The 16,101-nt window shown below is 39.3% G+C and overlaps 1 protein-coding gene across 1 annotated transcript in view; it reads left to right on the top strand.

Annotated features, from left to right (window-relative positions):
* PTPRM (protein tyrosine phosphatase receptor type M) overlaps nucleotides 1-16,101 on the top strand; it is a 750,850-nt gene that overhangs the window by 297,236 nt on the left and 437,513 nt on the right. The window contains exon 5 of the mRNA XM_089894939.1: nucleotides 7,849-7,964. Coding sequence (XP_089751065.1) covers nucleotides 7,849-7,964 — 116 coding nt within the window. The remainder of the gene's footprint in view (nucleotides 1-7,848; nucleotides 7,965-16,101) is intronic.

Below are 16,101 nucleotides of genomic sequence, written 5' to 3'. Positions count from 1 at the left end.
AATGCTTTTCCTTCTATCAGAGCCTTCCTGAAATGTGTCTCCTGCAGTTTTGTGCATTCTTTCCAAGCCCAGCTGCCTGCAGCCATAGAAATGGAGTTTATGTCTCTCCTTTGGAGAATACCGGTGCTGATACTTAATTGGCTTTGCAAACTGCTGTTAGGAGATACAGAATCACAAAACAGGCTCTGTCCCAAGGTGATGGATGCTACAACAACGTGTTGAACTGTGAGCTTTAAATGGTTTTGATGATGGCCTTTCTGTAGTTATTTTTTCCTGAATCGCTAAGTTTATGGGGAAAACATGCAAATAAAGATTTTAAAGAAAGCAGTCGTTTCGTCTTAAAATGGAAAGCTTTATAGTTTGTATTCTAAGGGCTTTCCTATCAAGATCTCTAAATCATAATCAATTATTTTGAAATGTTGATGATGTTCATTAAATTTACATCGTGAAGAAACGTATTTCATATCCAAAACTATGCTTTCCCAAAAGATGCAAAACTGCTGAGCTTTATTTACTTCACTCTAAAGGCCCCTGTTTGGATTCATATAGATTTATGAGTAGACATTACGACATTTTTTAAAAAAATAGCTGTTCTGTTAAGTGTATACAGTTGCTCATAAAATTGATTTTCACGTAGTGACAGTAAGATGCCAGATCAGCTTGAAACGTGGAGACGGCTGTGCAGTGGCTTCAGACCACTTCTAATGAAGATAGGTAATTTTTGTATTTGGTACACATGCTAAAACTATATTTTGAATTTGGTTCAATAATCCTAGTAGGAGAAACTGAAGAACCATTTTTTTCAGTTTCGAAACATTGTCTCCTGTTTTTAAGTAGGTTGTAACTTATGCATAGGTGGGTATTACTATTATTACCTTGTGGTGCTGATGTGTATTTTTATATCTTGTAAGCCATGCAGCATTTTAACATCACATATCATTCAATTCATCCACTCAAAGTGCATGGGAACATGGGATGTTTTTCCTTTTACTCGGGTCTTCTAAAAGTTCCTTCAATAGCGTTTGCAGTATTCAGGGTACTAACTGAACTTCTTTCCTTATACTTTTTTTGTTAAATCTATCCCTATGTGTTTTATTTTGATACTACTATAAATGGAATTGTTTTCCTAATTTCTTTTTCGGATTGTTCATTGCAAGTGTATAGAAACACAATTGACTTTTGTATATTGATTTTGTATCCTGAGACCCTGTTGAGCTTACTTATTATAAACTCTAATTGTTTTTTGTGGATCGTTAGAATTTTCAAGACCCGTGTCATCTTTAGGTCGAGTTAATTTTATATCCTGTTTTTCAATCTGGGTGCCTTTTATTCCTTTTCTTGCCTAATTGCTGTGGCTAGAACCTCCAGTACAATGTTGAGTACAAATGGAGAGAAGACATCCTTGTCATGTTCCTGTCTTAGGAGGGAAGCTTCCAGCCATTCACCATTCAGTATGATGTTAGCTGTGGGTTTGGGTTTTTCATAGATGCTCATTATCAGGAAAGACATTCTCTTTTATTCCTTCTTTGTTGGGTATTTTTAAAAAATCAATCATGAAAGGGTGCTGGGTTTTAGCAAATGCTTTTCCTTTATGTATGTAGGAGAGGAAAAAGTTCTCCTTGACCCTCTTAGGGTCTCTGACTGGGTCTGAAAATGAAACTGACAAAGACAGTTTCATGGGAGTAAAGCATACAGATACATTTAATGTATGTTTTATGTGACATGGGAACCTCGTAAGGAAATGGAGACCTGCAGAAACAGACCTGGTGTATTTATGCTGGTTCTCGTGAAGAGCAGACATTCATGGAGGAATATGATATGATAGAGATTGTACAGCAAGTGTGGCAAACTGAGGAAGACAAATAAGATGCGAGCGTTGATTCTTCTTGGTGAACCTTTGTCTTCGGAGATAAGAAAGCTCCTTTCTTCTGGTGCAGGGAGGGCACCTCTCACGTGAGGGTTTTATGGCCTGTTTAGGGGATAAGGGAAGGGAAGGTCAGAGTGACCTTCTTGCTACTGCTGTTTTCTTGAACTCCTTCAGCTTAATTTATTCAGTATGCAAAGGTGCCATATTTTGGGTAGCATTTCCTGAACTCCATTATTTATCAGATTAGCGTATGGCTTTTGTCTTTTATCCTATTGGTGGGGTGTGTTATACTGATTGATTTTTGGATGTTAAATCAATCTAGCACTCCCAGGATAAATCTCACTGGGTTACAGTGTACAGTCTTTGTTATATGTTGTCATATAACACCTTAAATATGAAGTTATTTGCATATATGATGGCTTAATTCTGAAATCTAAAAATTACACAGAATAATGCCTCATTATTTTTCTGCCAATTAAAAAAAATAATATTATAATGAAAATGATTGCAAAAACCCTCATAAACCTATGTGCCATATATAGGATAAAATGAATACAAAAATCCAAGACATTTCTGTATTACTACTTTGCGATATGAAATAAGTCAGCAGTTTCTTTAAACATTTAAGAAATGCTGAGCTCATAATATGGCATCCTAGGTTCAAATTTATTCTTATTTTATAAAACAAAATTAATTTTTCACTCATATTTATTTGCACACTCAAACATTGCTTGCCTACTTTCAAATTTAAATTTTTATGAAGACATTAAACAGTGTGATTAAAATAAGATAACAGAGACATATAAAAAATTGGAACTGTTTTCTGAATTATGTTTGTTGAATAAAAACTGACCCATGTGCTTTGGTTGAGAGACGCACAGAACTCAGAATTGAGTTTATTTGAGTTTATCATTTTATTTATTTTTATTTTTAAAAAAGTTTCATTGGAGTATAGTTGCTTTACAATGTTGTGTTAGTTTCTACTGTACAGCAAAGTGAATCAGTCATATGTATACATATACCCCTCTTTTTTTGGATTTCCTTCCCATTTAGGTCACCACAGAGCATTGAGTAGAGTTCCTTGTGCTATACAGTAGGTTCTCATTAGTTATCTATTTTATACATAGTATCAATAGTATATATATGTCAATCTCGATCTCCCAATTCATCCAACCCCACCTTCCCCCTTGGTATACATACGTTTGTTCTGTACATCTGTGTCTCTATTTCTGCTTTGTAAATAAGATTGTCTACACCAGTTTTTTAGATTCCACATACATGCGTTAATATACGGTATTTGTTTTTCTCTTCATTTTACACATGGGAACTTAGCTTGGCTTTTTCTCCAGTGGACTATCATTCTTCTTCAAGAGATGGGTGACTAATAAAAGTTATTTGTACACAGTGCCTAGCTTATTCTTCTATGATAAGGATGTTGACTCTGTTTTTCCCTTGACAAATTATTCCATTAAGATCCATTCTTACCTCTCAAGCAAAACAAAAGTAGTTTTGTCTTGAACCATGTTAAGAGCTTCCTGCTCACAAGAGTTTCTTGGCCTCTGTGGCCCTATAAACTTGCTCACGTAGTGGAGAATAATAAGGACAATGCTCTCCTCACAAGTAAATGTAGGGATTAAATGAGTTAATGTACATAATGAACTTAGAACAGAGCTTAGCACATTCTAAGAGCTCAATAAATGTTAGCTATTATTATTATTATTATTATTAGGCCTACATCCTGATTGGCCCCCAAGAATGAATTAGCTGCCGATTTTAACTCTAAGTAGCTAAATTGATTGATTTCTTAGATGGGATAACTTAGCAGTGTCCATTTTAAAAGTTAAAAAAATGTTTGCAAAATAGATTGTTTTCAGGTAGTCCCAGCTGTTCTTTTTAGCAGAAGTTGGCTCTCTTCTTTGTGATAATGTGCTACACAAATAGAGAGAAGCATTGACTGTGCATTCTGGCGGGCGGGCGTGGCTGCAGCCCATCTCAACCTGTGCCATTACATTAAAATGTAAATGAAAATACAAAGGGGTCAGGGCACAGTCCGCTTTTGTCCATTCCCGTTTGCACTTTGATGTCGCAAATTACCGTTCTCTGATTTTGTTGTTAGTGTTTTGGTGCAGGCTTTGAAGAATCAATAGTATGAGACATCTACAAAAAGGCTTGCATCCTGGTCAATGATAATTCCTGGCTTTGGGATCAAATGCTGATGTGAGATCAATTAATACCCGAAAACCTCTATTCTTTTGAAAACTGTTTTCTTAGTAAGAAACAAAAGAATATGGCAGAAATGAAAAAATAGGAGAGTTGTACTCAAAAACCTTTTAGTATTCATGGAAGGTATTTAGTTTTTAGAACTCCTGCAGATTTTAGAAAAAAACTGGCATAGCATTTTGAAAGGGTATCCAGGAGACAAATGGGCCTATAAATTTAGAGAGAAAGAGAGAATTTTTCTTCCTGAGTATGGGATAGATTGAAATTTTCCACTGTAATGGTGCTCTACCTGTGTTACAATTAGTTTGGCAAGGTTCAGAGCACGCAGCTGAGCGTGGAATTGAAACTTTTCTGGCTGTGGAGCTCTTTTTCTTGGGGTCTTTTCCAGTTTCCAGTGATAGATCCATTATTTTAAATAATAATGAACATTTTTGAGGCTAAGTACCAGGCACACAGAATACGTCCTCCTGCCAGCATCTTGTTTAATCTTTATCCCAACCCTATGAAATAAGTACTATTTTTAAATCGTTATTTTGCAAATTAAAAAAAAAATCCACTGAGGCTTGGGTTAAAGAATTTTTGCTTCTATTCAAATGTAGTAAGAGCCTGAGCTTGAACACATATTATGCTGAACTGAAAACAGTTGTAGGGTTTACAGCACTAGGCAGGGAGAATCCAGGCATCTTAAACCTCTGGAATGATTATGTATGCCTTTGATGTTTATTGAAAAAACTTACAAATGTCACCAGTAGAAATTTTAACCTTCATGATCTTGGAGGAAACTGATCTGGAACATAGAATTCCATAGCCCCTTTGTCTTATTCACCCTGGTGGATGAATTAATTAATTGAATTAATTCTCTTTCTTGAAAAGGATAATTTGCTGATAAAAGTGTTTACACTTAATAGGTTTTTCTGTCTTCATCTGATTTCCATTGGAGGTATGGCTTTATTATTTTAGTCAGACTATTTTTTTTTTTCTGGCAGTCTTCTTCTCAACCAAGAAACACTATTTCCCAAACTGAACACAGCCAATCTGTTCAGAGAAGAACCCTCCCAAAATACAATTTGAACAGAGGTATCAATTCCTTAGACTCTTAACCTTACTGTGCAAGTAATAAGCCCTGGTGTCTTTGAGAAAACCGTATTGAACATCAAATCCATTCTAAAGGAGAAGGGATAGCCCTCATTCTGGGCAGCATGTCTTAATAAGGATGGGGGTACAGAAATACTATCACACAATCCTATCTTTGGCCACCAAATTAAAAATGTAAGTTATATTCTAATAGAACTCCTAATACAATTAGCAAATTGTATTGATAAATGAGCTTTGCTATGTCTTTCTCTTTGGTTCAGTAGCCATTGCTAGAAGCAGGGCCCTTAGGAAAACAACCTTCCAGGGCGGACCTACTATGGATGGACAGACCTATAGCAGAACCAGTGACAATTCTGATATTCCTGTTATTTATTATTGTTAAGTAAGCTGATGAAGCAGAGCACATATATTTAATCAGATTCTCCAGAAAGATTACAGAAATTAACACTTAACATTTTTGAGGGCGTGGTAAAAAGAGTACTCTTCTACTCTGCTGGTAGAAATGCCAATTGTCATACGCCCTAAGGAAAGCAGTTCAGCAATTTGTGTCAAAAGTATTCTAACAGTGCTAACTGTGGGAGGATACAGCAGGGGTGATACTCAAAATAATTAACAACACTTCAGCATAGGCTCTGAACTGACCCTGAGCTTAACCACGTGCGGTGACGCTGCAGACCAGCAGCCGCAGGTATAACACCCCGTTAACCCAAGTTGTCATGAAAGATGGCTACACACCCAACACTCTGTGTTAGAGACCCAATGCGTTATAGTGACCTGCAGCCAGAGGCAAGCAGAGTTAGGAGGCCATGAGATGGACAGGAGAGGGTAACATCAGTGAGATGTCCTGACGGAGGACATGTGTTATCTCAAGGGTCTAACAGCAAGCTAAGGGAATCCATGGAAGCTTTATGGAAGGAAAAGCATTGGAGAAGGTCCTTGAAAGTAGCTGGAATTCCAGCAGTCAGACTGGGAGCCATACCTGGTGGGATGAGAGCATGGGGAAGGCAGACACCGGGCTGCAAGGCTCACCGAGGCAGTGTGGCCTGATGGGCAGAGCCTGAGCTTTGGAACTGGCTAGCCCAAAGTTTCCACTCTGCTTCTGACGCTTAGTAGCCAAGTACCCACAAGTAAAATGGAAAAAATACCTTCCTCACAGAACATGTGTGAGTCATCAATGGAAAAGTTTCTGGCCCCTGAAATGCTCGAAAAGAACGTTACCTTTTTCCATTTTCTAAAAGCAGTGGGTCTTCCAGCTTCTTGGGAACAGTGAGTAGAAGAGAAATTTGATGCAAGGACTTTTTACACAGATCTTTAAAACCATAGAATGCTGTTATTCTTGACCAGGGGAATTTGATTAAGTTAATGAGAAATAGTTTACAGGGCTTTAAGTTAATATAATAGTATTAGAAACAATGACCCAGAGTTATACTGGTTTTTTAGAAGTTACTTAGGACATTTTGCCTGCCAGGCATCATGAATGCATTGTCTGAGGTATTGGTGGCCTCCAAATTAGTAATGGGGGTTTCCTCTGTGTTACTGGTATTAAAATGCATTTTTCTTTGTTCTTGGATACTAATTCATTTCCACTCCTAATTATGTTTTTTACAGGCTAACGTTTAGTGCTTGTTTATCATCTTTGGATGCCCAGGAGTGGGGTACCATTCTTTGAAAGTGTCTAGATGTGGTCCAGAGACACGTTGGCCCTGGGGGGAGGCTGACAAGGCATAAAGAATGCCTTCTAGCTGTCATCCAGGTTTATGCATCCCTCCCAGAAAACACTGGCATCCTATCTTCTTCTTTTCTACTCCCTCACCTCCCCCCCACCCCACCTCTTGCTGCTCTCTCTCTCCTTGTTTTGATAAGAGAGTGTTTTCCTAAAAGTAGAAGTTATCATAAAATTTCATTCCTGACCTGTCACTCCAGGTCCTGACACGCATTTTCAGTGTGCTGTGGAAATGGGTCTGTGCTTCTCAGGTCAAACAGAGTGATCCTTTATTTAAACAGCTGTCCCTTATGGACGATGTATGTTATGAGACTTAATGCTGTTTAGCAGTTGGAATCATTCTTTCTTCTCGAATTGGAAATCCGGATCCGCCAACACCGCCGTGCTATAGCAGTCCCAACGTAATTTCACAGAATCTGTCTATGGGGATAGTATTTTTGGTAGCTGGGAAAGATTACACGAGTAATGCTGCATACCAATGAGTTGTATTAAAATATATATTACTCACAGCTCTGTACTTGGCTTAAAAAGTTTCCTTGGCAGCAGCATTTAACTTCTTACTGTTCTTTTCATGTTGCTAGTATAAATATCTAATATGTTTTTGTTCAAAACATCAATTAGGCCTCAGTATAATCTTTATTAATACAGGTCTGTTATTACAAGAAGGCTGCTGAGCTATGATTATTTGCATAGCAGGGACAATAAAGTATCTTCTTTCGGCCTGGTTCTATCCCAGAATGCCCGGCTGTTGCAGAACACACCAGAGCCTTCCAGAATCTCTTTTACAATCCTAATGAAATCTTTAAAGCTCTTAGAAGCAAAGGCATTCTTTCCTTCAAAGGTAAACAAAAGGGAAAGGCCGGAAATTGCAGATAGATTAAAAAAGACACCTATGAGTTCAGATCTCAACTTTTAACCTGTTTAATTCTTTCTCTTTGTGCAGCCAGAACGCCTCACTTCCTGCGGATTCAGAACGTGGAGGTCAACGCGGGCCAGTTTGCCGCCTTCCAGTGCAGTGCCATCGGCAGGACTGTGGCCGGCGACAGGCTCTGGTTACAGGTACGGTAACTCACTTTCATGGTTCAGAGAGAGTCCAGCGGGCAGAGTGCGTGTCCCCTGGGGAGCGCCCCAGAGATCGGGTCAGTGTCAGGCCCCTAGGGGAGATGGATGCTCTGAGCAGTTTCCCCAGTTCTTTTCCTTCTTTCGCAGTAAGTAGCCAGATTACAAAGAGCTCTAGACAAGCTCAGTGTTGTTCTCCACAAACTTTGTTGTGAATTTCTGGTTTTTCCCTTTGCTTCTGCTTAGCCATCTCATTTGGAAGATCTGGTTACCAAATTACTTTTGGAGCAGTATGTTGGAGTCCAAAATACAGTACCTTTCCCCCACTCTTCCTCTGGAAAAAAACCCAAAGAAGCATACGTGCGCGCGCGCGCGCACACACACACACACACACACACACACACACACACTAGTTTATAGGCCTTTCTGTAATTTTCATTTCCGCAGCAATAAGCTTAAACTTATAAATTAATAGCACACCTTTTACCTTTGAGCACTTAAGCAGACTTTTTTTTAGGGTCATCATAACTTGTGTGTCTCGTTTTATTGTCTTTCAAACTCCACCATCTGTATTTTGCACGGCCAGTAGTTTCATGGACAGATCAAGGGTTTCAGGAATTCTGACCAAATGAGCGGGAGTACGTGACCTGTCCCCCCAACCAGCACGCCCCCCACTTCTTTAGACTCTGGGTTTGGTTTCCCCCGTAGAATTCTCCAATTTTATTCTTATTGCTTCTTGTTGCGCATTGATCTATAGGCTGCTTGTTCTCCACCTTGACTAGTGTTGATTTTACCCCCCTTTCCTTACAGATTCTATTGTGGGTTTTGTTTTGGTTTGGTTGGTTATTTACTTATTTTAGTTTGTGACTGAGCTGCGTTATGTTCTAACCCTTCTCTGCGCCTGTTCTGTTCCACTTGGGCTTCTGTTCCACGCGTGCCGAATTTTCCTTGATATATGTCACTCTCCACCTATCATGTGTCTCCTTCTGCCGTGTAGTAACAATTGTCATGTGTCGCATTTGCCTGACACTCTATTATTTTTAAATCCCGTATTCCTTTTAATCATCACAGCTGAAGTCAGTGGTCACTTTTCTAACTCCATTTCTGGGGGAAATGAAAAACAGCGAAATGTGCTATCCCAAGACCACTCAGCAATGTGTTGACAAATGGGGAATACATTCTGAAGGAGGCTTCTTAAATGCTTTGGGGTCCTCTGCACACAATCCTCCACCTTCTACCCTGATGTCACTCTCTTTTCCCATACCCTACTGTCCCCATGAGAGAGTCCCCAGGCCAGGAGAGAGGAATGTGTGCAGAGGACTGAAATGGTATGTACCAAATTCATCTTTTTTTTCTGTTTTTCCGAGTGCTTTTATTTTTTTAATTAGCTTGTATTGGTGTATAGTTGATTTACAATGTTGTGTTAGTTTCAGTTGTATAGCAAAGTGATTCAGTTATTCATATACATATATCCACTCTTTTTTAGATTCTTTTCTCATATAGGTCATTACAGAGTATTGAATAGAGTTCCCTGTGCTATACAGTAGGTCCTTGTTGGTTATCTATTTTATATATAGTAGTGCGTATATGTCAATCCCAATCTCCCAGTTTATCCCTCCCCCCCATTTCCCCCTTGGTAACCGTAAGATTTCTACAGCTACAACTCTACTTCTGTTTTGTAAATAAGTTCATCTGTACAATTTTTTTAGATTCCATGTATTAGCGATATCATATATTTGTCTTTCTCTCTCTGACTTACTTCAATCACTATGACAGTCTCTAGGTCCAAATTCATCTTTACTGTTTCCTTCGCTCTAAAAATTTTGTAATCACTACTTTAAGAGCTTTTTGCAGCATGTGAAAAATGTGCTTGACCCTGGTCTTCGGTATTCAAATTTTTTTTTATCCTACGTCCCAGTTATTTTAGCTTCTTGATGTTGGAGCTTGAGAATTCTTTTTTTAGTTAGTGCTTGTTTCGTATTACATTTGATCAAGTTTGGCTACATATGTATGTATGGTAATTGATGAGATAGACGTTTTTAATTGGCATTTTTCACAATGCCTTACCTTCCTTTTAAAAATGAAAATACCCCCCCCAAATTTTTGTTGTTGTTGTTTTTGTTTGTTTTTTTTTTGTTTTTCGGTACGCAGGCCTCTCACTGTTGTGGCCTCTCCCGTTGCGGAGCACAGGCTCCGGACGTGCAGGCTCAGCAGCCATGGCTCACAGTCCCAGCCACTCCGCGGCATGTGGGATCCTCCCGGACCGGGGCACGAACCCATGTCCCCTGCATCGGAAGGCAGACTCTCAACCACTGCGCCACCAGGGAAGCCCCCCCCCCAAAATTTTTTAAAATAAATAAAGAAAAAGTGAAACTACCCTCGTCATCTTTGATTTATCTCCTGAAATCTTAATTTTTCGTGGAAAGTATTTTTTTTGTCCCTGATATTTGTTTTAATGTTATTTGAGAGACTACAATAAAAAGACTAAGCTTTTGTCTCAGCAGTCTTAGACATTCGCAGGAATTTACAGGCAAGTTGAAAATACAGTTTCGTTTTTTGTTTTTGTAAGTATCCTGGCCTTGGGAGGGTCCTGCTTACACTTGAGCACTTCCTTGGGGTTGGGGTCTTTAACTCCTTCCTCTTATGAAGTGGGAGACTTTGTTTTAGAGAATCCATCATGCTGTAGGGAGAAAGCTAGCTACCAGTTTGCAAAAAGGGTCTAATTGCAGAATTAGATTCTGCATTAGGTCTAAATGCAGAATTCCCAATGCTGATTCCACTATAGAATCACATGGAGAGTTAAAAAAAAGTGTGGTCTACACCGGATTCTGATTTAATTGATCTGGGGTAGCCTCAATCTGACTCTCATGCTGAATTTCCCACCTACCAGGTCTGTCTTGTTTCATTCTATTAAATTTAATCATAGTGCTGATAGATTGTTTCCCAGTCAATCCATTAATGCCTCTCTTTGCCAATTACCCCGTCTTCTCTTGCCCTTCTTATCATCAATGACTGCCTATTGTCCTGCAGCTTTCAAGAAGGGTCGTGTCAAGAAGGGACTGAGGGTAAGACAGAACTGGGATGACTTTGAAATTCTAAGTGACACCGAGTTTGTCCTGGACTCAGCCTGCTATGTGGTTTGTGAGTCTTTGTGATGTTAGAATAGTTTTAGTGTTCAATAATTTATTTCCTCTGTTTAGATAGGCATTCTGGGGGGAGATGTTTATTTCGTTAGAAGCTGATGAAATAAGACAAGGGTCTTTCGCTTGCAAGGATGGCTTCTATTAACCTGTGTTGTGTGAGATGGTTTCCAGCAGGCATCGGGATTTGTGGCAGGGGATGGTTTCAGAGTCCTTCTGCTCTCTTGCCTGTGCCCTGGCCCTTTGCTTCAGGCAATTCTTTACAAGTTGTGGGGAGAAGCAGACCTGGAAAACTAGACCAGGCCTCTCTAGTCTTGGAGGTATGAATACGGACTTTTCTTCCTTCCTACCTGAATGTTCTAACACTTTCAAAAATGCTTTCCTGGGCTTCCCTGGTGGCGCAGTGGTTGAGAGTCCGCCTGCCGATGCAGGGGACACGGGTTCATACCCCGGTCCGGGAAGATCCCACATGCCGCAGAGCGGCTGGGCCCGTGAGCCATGGCCGCTGAGCCTGCGTATCCGGAGCCTGTGCTCCGCAACGGGAGAGGCCACAGCAGTGAGAGGCCCGCGTACCGCAAAAAAAAAAAAAAAAAAAAGCTTTCCTGCATCTGAACTCCCTTGGATCCTCAAAATAATTCTAAGATTCAGGCAGAAAACTGAATAAAAAAATGTTTAGGTTTTTCTAGCATTTGAATCTTCCCAATAGTAAGTCAAGATTTAGAAATAAATAATACATTCTTTATTGGAGGAACATTGATACTGCGAAGCGTGATCATTTACAATCATTTGCATTACAGTCTTTTGAGTCCTACTGTAGGCACTTTGTGGAGTTTCATGGTGTATCCCATGGTTTTGTACTTCTTTTTTATAGATGAGGCTTTTGAGGTGCAGGATTGGCGAGGTTCAAAAAGGGAAATGGCATAGCTGGGACTAGCACACCCCTGTTTTTTCACTTTTACTTCACCACTGATTAATTCCACTCTGCTGTGCTGGCTTCTCCTATCCCGAGCTAGGTGAATAGGTAATACGCCCTTACTACTTTGTTAGAAGGATTTGGATGTAACTGACATTACGTAATTTACATCCAGGAGGCAGCTTGACAGCAACAACAACAAAAAAGTCCATCTGTATTACATGTACATCTTGATCCACGTCTATGAAAAATGGCCAGTGGTTTGATTGTTTAAAAATACAGATTAAATATGATCAATGTCAGAGTCTTTCACAAACACATAACACACATAAATCTGAGGATGACACTAATGAAGAAATGTTTATGGTTAGCAGATGTGTCCCATCTGCTTCCATTTTCTCCATCTCATCCATGGGCCACACAGGTTATTGTCAATGTGGAATTGGTCTTTCTAGATTACAGAACAAGGAAATAAAACACAGCTCATGAACCTCCATTATTGTAGCTGCAAAGCATCTAAAAGACCTTCCAGACAGTGTGCAGGAGGAAGACAGCATCTATCAAACTATTTTTATGTAGTAAAAAACTGATGTGCATTGAATCTGCTGAGGATACTTGCTACGTGCTATCAGATATGGTGATCTTTGCGTCCAACTGGGCTGTAACCACGGGAGACACTCAAGTGAAATGTGTTCACAAAACAATTCAAGCACCCAAAACAGGACCATGTATTTCTTGGTATTATCAACTTTCTGGTCACTGTGGAGCCTACATTTTGAAATATCTTAAGAGTATGTTTATATTTAAGATACTGAGAAGAGAAAATAGAATTTTAGATGTTCTTTTTTTATACTTAAATGTTATTTGCTGATGGGCAGTTTGTGAGTTACACATTTTTATACAGTCATTGACCCTTTAAGCCACATATTATTGTATTACAATTACTATTTTTCTTTCTGAAGTATTTAAAATTTTATTCTCTGCCATAGGCTTGTTTCTCTTGGGAATTAATATTTATAATGCCTCGTTCAGCTTTTCAGTGAATCACCAAAGCTGATATCGACGCCGGTAAATCTGAAGATGGTGTGTGCACATTCTTTTCCAGGGAATACAGCCCACTTTGCCCTCTTCTGCATCTGGTCCAGTTTGGGGCACTTTTGTAATTTCTGCCCTTCAATTCACTTTTGATACATTGTAGAGGCTCTTCCATTCCTTACTCTTTTTTTAAAAAATAAAATTTACTTATTTATTTATTTATTTTTGGCTGCACTGGGTCTTCGTTGCTGCGCGGGCTTTCTCTAGTTGCAGCGAGCAGGGGCTCTTCTTCGTTGTGGTGTGTGGGCTTCTCATTGCGGTGGCTTCTCTTGTTGTGGAGCATGGGCTCTAGGCGCGTGGGCTTCAGTAGTTGTGGCACACGGGCTTCAGTAGTTGTGGCTCATGGGCTCTAGAGCACAGGCTCAGTAGTTGTGCCTCATGGGCTTAGTTGCTCCACGGCATGTGGGATCTTCCCAGACCAGGGCTCGAACCTGTGTCCCCTGCATCGGCAGGCGGATTCTCAACCACTGCACCACCAGGAAGTCCAATTCCTTACTCTTTTTACTCCATATCTTAGTCAGCTCGGGCCATTGTAACAAAAATGCCATAGACTGAGGGGCTTAAACAACAAATATTTATTTCTCACAGTTCTGGAGGCTGGCAGTCTAAGATCACGGGCCAGCATGCATGTTCTTGGAGAGGACCAGCTCCCGGTTTGCAGACTGCCATCCTCTTGCTGCATCATCACTTGCATCCTCTGGGCTCTTCATCCCCTTATAAGGGCCCTAATCCCGTCATGGGGGCTCCACTCCCACGACCACATCTAAACCTAAATACCTTCCAAAAACCCCACCTCCAGTACAATTGCAGTGGGGAGCAGGTCTCATCATATGAATTTGGCGGGGATGCAAACATTTAATCTACAGCACTCAGCTACCACATCAAACTCAGAAGTGGGTGGAAATGAAGGCGCTTCAGCCCTCAGGACAAATGGCAGAAAACAAGGAGGCAGTGGAGATGCCTTTTCAAAGGTAGACAGACGGAGGCTTTGATAAAACCCGGGATTGAAACGTGCCTGTTGGGTGAATAGAAGCTGGTGAAGGAAAGCTGGAAAATCATACTTTTCTCTCAACAGATCTTAGAGGCCCCATCATTTTTAAATGGCCCACTTTTTAGAATCACAAAATTATGTAACTTCTGAATTTGGAACAATCTTCAAATTAAATTCCTCATTTTATTAATGAGAAAACCAGCTCAGAAGAGGCAGAGAACTTTAACACAGTCATCTATCCAATTATTATATTTATTATAGATAATTCTGTTTTGCTAGTGAAAGTCAATTATATGTAAAAATATTTTTGCTTATGTATAAATTAGTAAGTTTTGTCACTTGGACATTTTTCTTCACTGAGTGACCTTGTATTTCAAATATTATCCTTTTAACCAAATATTCTCAGATTTACTATGAAAATATCTGCATTAACCTTGGAACCATTATAGCAGAATATAATTTGAGTTGTTTTCTTTTAGCAAACATCCTTTGGTGTTTATTAGAAGTAAGGTACCAGAATAGCATTTTAAAATGACTTCATAACGTGCATCAATTCACAGAAATAGAAAAGGAAATCAGATGACATTACTCTGAAGTACGCTCTTAAAAACACTGGTGCAACCCAGCTCCTAGAAGGGTACCTGTCACATAACAAATCTTCAGTAAACCTGCTCATGGCTCATGGCTTACAGATGCCTGAACGACCAGGTGTCTCCTGCAGGTGAGTCCCAAAGGTACATAGTTGGACCAGGAAAACAGGCACAAACTGTCTTTTTGGAATGCTTCTTTTAGGTCTGTGGTTCATCTTCAGAGGGATGGTGTTTGATGAGAAGAGGGATGGATAGAATCTGGTGGTGTCTTTTCTGCTGTTGCAGAACATACAGCAAGTATCATGCAGAGTTTGAATAATTTTAGAAGAAAATGTGATCAATACATCATCACTTTTCCTTCATTTCTTGTAACCTTTCCCTAGGCTTTTTAAATTCTCTATTGTAAATTTTTGTTCTTTAATTCCCCCCTTCAAAAAAAAATTCTTGCCATTGGACCTCAGTAAATGGTAATAGAAATATAGGTCTAATAACGCTGGTCCTCTTGAGTTCTCACCATGACAGCAGACCTGTGTCATAGTAATTGATGAATAACCCCACCCACTCATTCTTTTGGTATGGAATATAATTCAATATGAGCTTTTAATTTGGGAAGCTTGCTCTTTGAAAAATTATATTCACTTGGGATTAATTTTTTTTTTTTAGTTACTGGCCAAGTGGTGTTGTTTTCTACTGAGAGTTTGCTATATCATTCCTCTTAACTGGGTATGACCTATACAATGGTGAAAAAAGCATTTTCACCAGTCTAATAAGTTTCTCACATTGCTTTTCTGAGCTCAGATAATTTTAGACCTTTTTGAGAGAAAAAGGAAAATCCTGAGATTCTGGTAACTTAAAATGATTCTCATAGCTCCTCTGACCTGTATAATTTGGTTCATTAATGAATATGTACATTGTATTAATAATATTTACATTAATAGCTTCAACAGATGTGTTTGAAATAAAATAATTATAACTCCTTTTGCTGAGTCCCACTGCTTGCTGAGTACTCTGCTAGGGTGTGTTTAGCCATTTTTTCCCTTAACTGATCCCAAGGAGAACTCTTTTATGTGCCCATTTATGGAAGAAGAAAATGGGCCTCAGGAAGTTTCAGTGGTTTTTCCATTTGCACATTGCTAGTAACAAGGTCTGGGTTTTGAACCAAGCCATCTAAGTTTAGACTCTATGTCCTTAACTGTAATGCCTCTCGCATAGCACAAAGACCCAAACATTTCTTCATGGATTCATAAACATCATATAGTAATTCAAGTGATACCTTTTATTGACATTTAAAATGAAAATTTTATTCGTGTGCGTGTACTATTGCCTTGGCTTCTGTGTTGTGGAATGTGTATATTTGGTCAACCTTTCTCGGTGATTTTTAGTTTCCTTCACAGATTCTGTGGGAAAA

This window comes from Delphinapterus leucas, chromosome 14 (genome assembly GCF_059928025.1).
Source record: "Delphinapterus leucas isolate spDelLeu-1000000601 "Yukka" chromosome 14, BTC_Dleu_Yukka2, whole genome shotgun sequence".
Lineage (NCBI taxonomy): Eukaryota > Metazoa > Chordata > Mammalia > Artiodactyla > Monodontidae > Delphinapterus > Delphinapterus leucas.
Note: the sequence above shows the minus strand (reverse complement) of the source record. Positions and strands in the feature narration are given on the sequence as shown.